The sequence below is a fragment of the Stigmatopora nigra genome, unplaced genomic scaffold (genome assembly GCF_051989575.1).
Source record: "Stigmatopora nigra isolate UIUO_SnigA unplaced genomic scaffold, RoL_Snig_1.1 HiC_scaffold_29, whole genome shotgun sequence".
Lineage (NCBI taxonomy): Eukaryota > Metazoa > Chordata > Actinopteri > Syngnathiformes > Syngnathidae > Stigmatopora > Stigmatopora nigra.
The window spans coordinates 1,032,909-1,043,276 of record NW_027551608.1 but is presented as its reverse complement, the minus strand read 5'-3'; the positions used below and the strand labels follow the sequence as shown (position 1 = coordinate 1,043,276).

The window sequence follows — 10,368 nt, the reverse complement described above, 5'->3', positions numbered from 1 at the left end:
CTGTCTGTCTGTCTGTCTGTCTGTCTGTCTGTCTGTCTGTCTGTCTGTCTGTCTGTCTGTCTGTCTGTCTGTCTGTCTGTCTGTCTGTCTGTCTGTCTGTCTGTCTGTCTGTCTGTCTGTCTGTCTGTCTGTCTGTCTGTCTGTCTGTCTGTCTGTCTGTCTGTCTGTCTGTCTGTCTGTCTGTCTGTCTGTCTGTCTGTCTGTCTGTCTGTCTGTCTGTCTGTCTGTCTGTCTGTCTATCTATCTATCTATCTATCTATCTATCTATCTCTATATCTATATATACATTCATATATATATATATATATTTTTTATTAACTTATTACCTATCTATTTATGTCTAAAATGCCTTTCCTATTACTACATCCTCACCCTCTTGCTAGTGCAAAAATGATATTTCTCACATACAGGATGAATACAGTTATCCAATCCAATCCGAATTTGACTATCAAAACTCGATTTGAAGAAGAGACAAGTTGAAATGGCCCATGGGCACTATGAAATTGAAAAACACGGGAAAAAAGCCTGTCACCTTTTGGGGTTGAGTGGGAATTTTTGAATCAATGAATTTTGCTAATCAACTGTTTGTGGGAGGAAGGGACAAATATTGTGGAATGATGTTTGCTATTAAAGGTAGTGCATACATGGCTTAAAGCATGTTGAGAGAAAGGCCAGTTGACACCAAGCTGTTGCATAAGGTCCCAGCTTTTGATAGTCGTCTCCTATTAAGCTAATTGCCAATTGCATGGGCTATTGCTGTACAAAATTTAAATGTCGTCAGAAGCAAAGTTGAAGAGTCCCGAAAAAAACTGCTGAAGTGCCAGACTGCTTTGTTGCCCTTCTTCAACAAGTTGTTTTATTACTCATCCTATTATTCCAAAATGTGATGATTCAATTTTGTTGTCACCATGACTGTGTGAACATTTGAGTAAGTCATGACCAGTGATTATGTCATTTCTCGATGAGATTGCAAACTGGTTCTTCTCCATACAATATTAAAGTACAAATTGTCTGTCTTGTGAGAATTACTATGTGGATTCATGTCGTCAAACAGATTGAATTGTCTCTTAAATAATTTCATATAAAATGCAGCTATATTCATAAAATACAATACAAACTTTGATTACTTTTTTCAATCATGGGACAATCAGAGTGGCGTATGCATGTCCTAATGCAGGAAAAAGCTAAATACATTTGACAATTAGTCAACGGCAATATTCGACAGTTGTTAAAACAAAGTTTCTATACAAAATATTATGGTTCATAAATGATAGGTTCGCCAATAGGCATTCCCAAATGCACATACAAATAAAACAGACATCTGACTCATAACCCGTGTCTTGCAAGATAGGATCGATCCTCACGCGTCTTCGTTCCAGAATCATTCTGGCATACGAGGCATCTCTCTTGCTGTTTATTACATCAGATTGACCACATGCATCTTAGTTCTAAAAACAATTGAAGGTCTACCGGATCTTCCCAAGGGGTGTGCTCAACAGTGTGAGGAGTCGACAGTCTCCATACTCCAGCTGATTAAGAGGAGTGACCTTCATGTTTTTAGTCTAACTCAGGAGCGAGCATTTACATTGTTACAAGCAGATGTACTAGAATGACTTTTCTAATGTTAACCAATAACCCTAAGTGAAGCAAAGAATTCTTCATTGCAAGCAAATATATAATAATGTAAGACTAATAACCCTAACAATTAAGTTTATATAATTAATTCTATAATAGAATCAAAACTTTAAAAACCAATGATGGATCATATTCTGATAGTTATTTGCCCCATTGAAATCAGAAAAAGAATATGCCTCAAAGGGCAAAAAAATATTACTCGTGTGAAAATGGCTTTAGCTCTATAAATAACCAGTCAAAATTGTTGAGATATATTTTATTTGTATCTAAACAAAAACTAAAGTTTAAATGGTCAAAATGGGGGGAAAACAATATAACCGATAATAATATGCAAAGGAAAAAACAAACGTATTCATTAAAATGACCCGGATCATTTTGACAATGTTTTAGTATATGAAAATTAAAGATTGATTCAACTACAACATTATTCATTAGTGATCCAGTGAGAAGTATGTTTTGTCTTCAGACTTGATCAAACTATGTGGTAGAAGTCATCAATCTGTGGTGGTGCGCCTGTACCAGAAACGGGCCCTGAAATCATCACTGCAAGTCATGAACCCAGGATTCGTGGGCGAGTGGACTATGCAACGCACAATGTTGTTATGACCAAGAGAGAGCAGGTTTTTCCTCTCTGCAGTGCGTGAATCCCAGCAGCACAGGCTAATGGTGCGTTCATCAGGGAGAAGAACATAGTCTTCGGTGTGGTTGAATACACCCTGTGTACGATGCATCTGGCGCCCACTCAGACCAGCACCTGCAATAACAAACATGTTTCAGATGCATGCTTTTTACAAAATAAACATACATGTTAGAAATCATTTTATTTTTTTCTCTCATCTTCTCATTTTCTGAACTGTTTGATCCTCATTTGGGTCACGCAAGGTGCAGTAGCCTATCCCAGCTGTCTCCTGGCCAGAAGCGGGGCTTAGCCTGTATTGGTGGCCAGCCGAACGCAGGGGACAAGGAGACGGACAGCCATGCACACTGACAACCTTACCTAGGGGCAATTTAGAGTGTCCAATCAGCCTACCATGTATGTTTTTGGAATGTGGGAGGAAACCGGAGTACCTGGAGGAAACACACGCCGGGGAAAAAAAACATTTCCATGACTGAGAAAAAAATGCTCAAATAAACATTGGTTTAGATGTATAAAAAAATCACTATTTAGGGCTTTTGATCCAGTTCTTTCAATCTAATTTGGAAAAATAAAAAACATCTAGATATTAGATCTAAAATCGTCCCGCCCACATGAAATGGCATTGACGTTAATGTGTCCCGCGAACCAATCCGAGTTAGGCACCTTTGGGTTAGAGACTACGTTTAAGACTGTGGAGTGTGTCCAAGCAATTAATTGTTTGGCGTCGTAGAATGGTATCGTGAATTTTTGAACGTTCTGGATGTTAGTTCGGGGGGGGGGGGGGGGTTGATCATCTTTAGGGTAGACGTCAGCACAAATTTAGTAAGGGATGTCTGTGGAAGTGAAATATGAGGGTGTCTGGAAGTAGAAAGCAGTCTTTGACCGATTCTCAAAGTAAAACATTGGCGGATCCCTTCCATGAACACATTACATCAATTGGCCCTTGAGGTTGCTGAAGCAAACTTGTGTGCAAATAATGTTTTTTGCTATGGGATAAAGTTGTGCTTGCAGCATATTTTGAGATTATGGAGTGAAGCCAATTTGTGTGAGATGTGGTTGGAAACCGGATGGGGATTTATCTTATTATGGACTAATGGTAGTCTTCTCCAAAGTAAAACATTGATCCCTTCTGTGAATACATTACATAAATTGACCCTCGGGGTTGCTGAGGCAAACTTGTGTGCAAAAAAATTGATTTTTCTATGGGATAAAGTTGTGCTTGCAGCATTTTTTTTATTATGGATTATATGCAAATTGTGTGATGTGGTTGCATACCAGATGAGGATTTATCTAAATATGGACTAATAGTACCGTATTTTCACGACTATAAGGCGCACTTAAGTCTTACATTTTCTCCAAAATAGACAGGGTGCATTATAATCCAGTGAGCTTTATATATGGACAAATACTAAAATTATTATCACAATAAAATAAAATACATAATAAATAATAAAAGATTGGTTAGTTTGGCTTCTAAATTGGGAAAATTTGACCTATTTGTTGATTTTGAAGAGGGCTCTTAGATAAAGAAAACCTGCTTTTGGAGGATAAGATTATTAATACTGTTTATGAATGGTTGGTTTGTTCAAAATATTTTAACATGAGAGATTAGTGGGTTAGAGAAAAAGGGATGAGAAAATTGACTATATTATGCATGACAATTTGTAGGTGCTCTTTTAAACACAGAAATTTGTCATTAAGAAATGCCTAGTGAAAGGAATATTTCATGTAATTTACTTATTGTAGGTTCTAATTGCGGTAAGATTGAACTCAAGAATCTTATCTTAAGTAAGCATTGTCTCCTTGGTCAGGGTGAGACGAGTCGGTTGCAGGAGGAACTCCGCCAGTGATTCTAGTTATCTTTGGATAGGTTAGCAATATGGGAGTGATTAGATCTTAAGTATTAAGAATTAGTAGGTTGTTAATTAGATCCAACATGAAAACAACAATGCAGAAACGGCATTCAAATAAATAGTTAAATGGTACCTCTCTGGTTTAGATAAAATAATTGATTTGGGATAGCAGAGAAGCCAAACTCTGTCGACCCCATTTCAGGTGTACCCATCCCATTTCTTTAGTATTTCCAGAGTGAATGCAATTCATGCAAAATCGATATCAAATAAGAAAAAATAAGCGTAGGACAATTTAAATGAAACTCATCATGTTTTTACATTAGTTAATATATTGCATTTTTGTAAAGTAGTGAAAAAGTACAGCTCAATAAAAATAAGTTTATCTTCATATTTGGGTAATACTACACGTGTTTAAGTCAGAAATTCCACTATGTATCACACTGTTGTCGCACATGCATGTTCTGCAAAGTGCAACTGTTGGTTCTTTTGGAGGCGGCGACAACATGGCATATTTCTGGATGTCTTTAGTTTTATTCAAATTGTGATCCATTGTGCACTTATTCTGAGGAGGCATAGTCATAAGACTTATCAGTGCTGTGTATGCTTACTTCCTTTAGAACAGGGGTCTCAAACTCAATTTACCTGAGGGCCGCAAGAGGCAGTCTGGGTGAAGCTGGGCCCCATCAGTATTTCCGCAAGAAAAGCGCTGATAAAACATTCCAACGTTATCAAATATCTTTATTTTTTAACAAAAAATAATGAATTAAATAAATTAACTTAAAGTTGAATAAAAAAAAATCAATAAGTAATACAATAATAATAATGCTGAGAATACAGTAGATATACAGTGGCTGGCTAAGTAGAGAAAACTAATTATTTTTATTTTGTTTCAAATGTCTGTATTAACAGCTCTTTAAATTTTAACTTTCTGAACTTTACTTCTTGCTGCTAGAGACCTGGCAGTGCTTCTTCTCACATAGCTGAGTCACATTTGGCTTGAGGGTGGAAGCAGTGGAGACCCTCAATAGAGCTTGAAGATGCTCATCAGTAAGTCTGGACCTATACTTGGACTTATTGAAGTTCAACGTGGAGAAGAGTTTCTCACACAAGTGTGCTCCCAAAAAGGCACATGGTCCGCTTGAACATTCGGGAAAGTTCAGGGAAGCTGGGGGCCAAGTCTCTCAAAAATTGTCCAAGCTTGTCTGCTTCTCCACTCACCTCCCTGAACTTGGCTTTGAGTGCAGAGTTGCACTGCAGGTCAATGAGCTCTATTTGAAGCTCAGGAGGGCATCTTGCACATCAAATTCATAGGTGACTTCCATTTCCTGGTTCTATTGGAGAAAAGTCCTCAACACACTTGCTTCACTTTCTCAAAATAGTTATTATGATCAAATGCAAGCTGCTATCTCTAGTTTCACAGAGCCTTGTGCTGACGAGGACCTCCCCGAGGTGTACCTGAGCGTGATTAAACGCAAGAGGTCCGAACCCCGCTGGATTGGTTCATTTGTGGTAACTGCACGTACCACTCATGCATTCCAACTCCACGAAAGGAAGGGCTGGCATTCTCATACGACTTTTCCCTCCTGACGAAAATGCCCGAGCAGTGGCCGCTACAACTAACACAATCCTCGCTGCCAAGGATGCTTGTGAAAATTACATACATGCAGCCAATCGATTTACCAAAAGATCTAAAGGGCATTACATGACATAGCATTCCCTGAGAAAATCAAATATAATCTAAATTCAACCATATTTGAACAATAGATCACCGGTCTGAAATAGACATTTTGCCCAAAACTAGAGAAAAGCAAAACATTCGTCAAAATTTTTATCTCAATGATCCCACATATATGGATTCAATTGGAGTTACACATGGTGTGTCCGATGAGTATAAATTGGTTAATCCAGTCCTGGGAGGAATTGAAAGTTTTCCATTTTTTTGGTCCATTTTTCCCTATTACTGTTAACTAAAATTTTGATAGGATTAATTACATTCACTACCAATTACAGAGTTGTGTTAATTTTACGCCTGACGCCATAGAAGGGATAGCTGAACAATACAAAACCGATTGGCCTTAGACATGTTGATGACTGAAAAAGGTGGTTTGGTGATCAATGTTGTACTTGCATTCCAAGCAACACAACTCCGGATGTTAAGGTTACTGTTGCTTTATAATGACTTAAAAAATTGGCTACACAATTAAAAGAACAGTTTGGTATTGACTACACAATTTATGATTGGTTGACATGTGTTTTTGGTAAATGGAAAAAATTGAGATTCTGTAATAGCTTCTCTTACTTCTTTAATCTTCTTGTTTTTACTTCTTAGTTGTTGTATTGTTTCATGTATGAACGCTATGATTAGTAGATTTGTTTTTAGTATTAATAACTCGAATGCTTCTGCTACTCAATTGCTTACTATGTATGGCCCTGCCATTCAGTGTTCTTCTCCCAGCTCTCCTTCACATGGCCATTTTGATGTTGTTCTAATGGAAGATTATGTAATGCTGTCCGTGACCCATGGTTGATTTGCTGTGAATGTCGACTTGTATTGTTCATGGATCGACACAGATCGCTGGCCGCTAAAGGAAGAAGTGGAATTTGAATGGGGATCTACTTTTTTGTAACATAATGTAGTATGTAAAGTATGGTTTTGTCTTTCGTGTATGTCAAAATTTCGAAAGTTTTTTTCTTAATCATACTGAAGGTTTTGAGAAGTGTTAATTTTAATTTTTGTTGCAGTTTCCCCTGTGCAATCCAGGGGGTCTGTGATGAATCATTTGCTATAAAAAATAACTTAAGAGGTCTGTGTACCAAAGTGATAGCCACTAATTTTATCCTTCTGTCTAGGCAGTCTTCACAACAATGTGTGAAAAACAGCAGGTAGGTCTGGGTGTTTTTGGTAGAAAAACAATTCAGCCGTGTTCTGGCAGTTGTGAAGCCTTTACTAATTTGATCATTCCTAGCCTGTCTATACATCCCGTTCCATTAGTTCAAAGAAAAGGTTCTATATATTGAGAATCATTTTACCGGAATAAATGTTTACGCCCACTGAAAGAATTTTAATATTGGAGTCAGATATGAGGGTGCATTTTCCCAAATAACCATTGAGAGGTGACCACTGAAACTGATCCGTGTCTTGTCTGCGTTCTGTTCAAAAATCTTTAAGAGCAAAGAAAAGAACACTAACAACACACACAGCAGAGTTCGAGACAGCATTGTGATCGCAATTTTGTCTGTTTAACAGCCAGGCTTTAAGATGACTGGCCAAGAGGTTCAGAGACGGGAGTTCACGCATGTTAATTGGAATTGCATTCCAGGTATATGGGGCACTGATAGAGAAGGTGCTTTTGGAACAATGCACTCTTTTTGAAGGGAACTATACAGTCATCTCCAGAGCCAGCACTTGCTGATGTGTTGGAATTTTTGTACATAATCTTAAAGTGGGGCAGGAGCTTTGTGTTGGAAGATTTTGTAAACTAAGGTGGCATCTGCATAATAGTATTGTCGCAGTTCAAATGTTTTTGCTTTTTTAATATCTGACAGTACAGTGGTGGTGCGTTTTTGGCTTTGTGTCCACTTTCTGAGCTTGCTTATAAATAGTTTCAACTGGTTTTAGTGTTGTTTTGCAGGCCGATGACCAACTTGTTAGGCAATAAGTTATGTGCGATATGATCATGGTTTCAAAATATGACTCCGCCTACAAAAGAAAAGAGAAAGAAAACCTTTTCATGTCTTTGTTTAGAGGATATGATGTGGTGCGCTGCCGAGGTTCAGTCAATTGTGTTTGGGCTTAGTGTGACGCACGTGCGTTCATAAGTAAAGTACGACATTATACTCTGTTGCGGTGCTTTATTGCTAACCATGTTAAATGATTAGCTGTTCCTCATCATGTTCTTTGTCTGCTGAACGTTGGTCTAAAACTTGCATTCACGTCGCACCAGCATCCCGTTTCTTTGTAGTGTTCAGGTGGTGTAATTGCAGTTTATATTTATCAACTTTTATTATTTTTAACAAAAGATAATTGACGATAATTACCATCATTGTGTTATCGCCCAGGTATACTTAAAATTTAGTCTAGTTAAAGAAATTAATTATTTAAATTTGGATTACAAAAAAGATAATCATGCGTCGTTCATTACCTGTGTATTTCACCAACATTCGGCCTGTTGATATCTCCCACAGTTTGACCACTGAATCCTTCCCACTTGAAAGGATGTATTTTGAGTTTTTTGTAAAGGTGGCAGAACAGACCTCTGCTCCGTCATGAGCCTTATCAAAGGTGGTCACACAGCGATTGGAGACACCATCCCACAGCTTAATGCTCCCATCTTTGCTGCAGGTGACATAGCTGTTGGCTGTAGGGTTGTAACTGACACCACTTATTGTATCTGTATGCTGGTCCAGAGGGTTACAGGACACAAAACATTGAAAGGTGTTAACATCATAAAGGCGCAGGGTTGGATGCTGTGTTCCTACTAAAAGGAAGTCTCCAGATGGATGAAAAGAGATGGAACGTAGCATTTCTGCTTCCTAAAAGGAAAATCATTAGAAATTATTTACAAATTGCGATTAAATAAGTGGCTATGCAAAATTTGTGATCATCAAGATAAATATTGGTGACCAAGAGGCAAGGATACATTTGCTTACCTGTACATACTTGAACGCTCTTTTCGCAGATGGTTTTGAGTAATCAAAGAGTTTGAGGGTGTAATCTCTTGAGCCAGAAGCAAGGATCTGTTCAGATGGGTGGAAAGCGAGGCAGGTGACTTCATCGACGTGGTCATACAGTGTTCGGATCACAGGATGATTCTCCATGTTTTGCTGGGCTGTCTCATTCATCATAACCTGTACAACAAAATTCATTCTTTTCAACTATTTTTTTTTTTTTACACATACACTAAATTGCCATGTCAGTCTTACCTCAATTGGCATTGCACTTTTGGCCAGCATACGTTCTGTGTCCAGAATCTTTATTGAAGCATCAGCAGACCCTGTTGCAATTAGCTGACCATCTCGACTATATGTCGCAACACGACAGGGTCCTTTGTGAGAGGTAACATAGCATGTCTCATACTCCGATGCCTCTGGAGACATTGTCTGAACGTCAGCATCAAATTCCAGATCAATTCCCACACCAGGCGCTACTGTATCAGAGCGCCCAATAGCATATTGAACAGTACTGTCATCATTCTCCATTCCTGTTATAGAAAAATAACTGATCATGATGTCCGCAGTTAAAAGAGAAAAAAATCTTTTCAATGCTAATAATATAAAAAAACTTACCAATTTTTGCCAGTTGAACCAGCTGTTCAGATGGTGACACTACACTTTGAGGTTTAACTTCATTTATTAAACTGTTAGCTATGTTTGTGTACCCATCGTAGAGTAGTTGGCTTATAATTAGTTTATATAGATGCTGTCGATCTTTTAATGTCGGTTTTGATCGATACATCGTATGTCGAAAACGCAGCTAACCTAGCTCACTGGTGAGAAGTACGAGTTTTAATTTTGGGAGCGTTTAATAAAAGCACCACGCTTTGTTTTTTATCATAAATACTTAAAGTGCGAACAAATTACGGTAACTAATACAGGTATTGTTCGTCTTGAATAAAGAATTCAATCAGAATATTTCTGACTAATAAAATAATAATAATAACCTAAAATTGCGACTCATTAATTTATTTTTACAATTAACTGAAACCGCCCGGATAATGGAATAAATGTAAAGCTCGTAAGTACGCGGATGTACCAAAACAATGTAAATATCTTGGACATAAACAGCAACATTTAGCAACGTCGAACTACTTGACTTGGCTGTTTCGCGTGGAGTGTCTGTTTAGTAAACGCGCATGCGCGGGGCCTGCGTCATTTCCTTTTGCGCAAAGACGCGTTTACGATATTACAACTGTATAGATTTATAAGGCTAGGAAACGCTTATTAATAGAGAGCTGTTGGCCGTTGGTCTGGAGAGCAGTTCAAACAATTTCCACGAGGTTTATTGCACTGTGTAATCGGACCATGGTGTCATTACAAACATAGAACATTTTAGTTTGATTTATTTAATAAGGGACAGAATGTTAATGAACATGTATATGTCATACCTGTCAACCTCTGCCGATAACTGCCCTTATAAATGATTATGATTCCCCGTACAACCCCCCCCCCCCCCCAAAAACGTACAAACACCGTACGACGCATGTTTACTCGCGGTAACTAGTTTCTTACTATGTGGCTCTTCCA

General features: G+C 38.1%; 1 protein-coding gene across 1 annotated transcript; it reads right to left on the bottom strand.

The window, feature by feature from the left end:
- Positions 1–1,876: 1,876 nt before the first annotated feature.
- On the bottom strand, positions 1,877–9,988 carry cstf1 (cleavage stimulation factor, 3' pre-RNA, subunit 1). Its single transcript, XM_077711763.1, has 5 exons — positions 9,412–9,988; positions 9,049–9,326; positions 8,776–8,973; positions 8,268–8,658; positions 1,877–2,389 (listed from the first exon to the last, which is right to left on the bottom strand). Exons 1-5 carry the CDS (start codon positions 9,578–9,580, stop codon positions 2,130–2,132), a joined length of 1,296 nt encoding a protein of 431 aa, XP_077567889.1. The 5' UTR covers positions 9,581–9,988; the 3' UTR covers positions 1,877–2,129.
- Between the last annotated feature and the right edge of the window lie 380 nt (positions 9,989–10,368).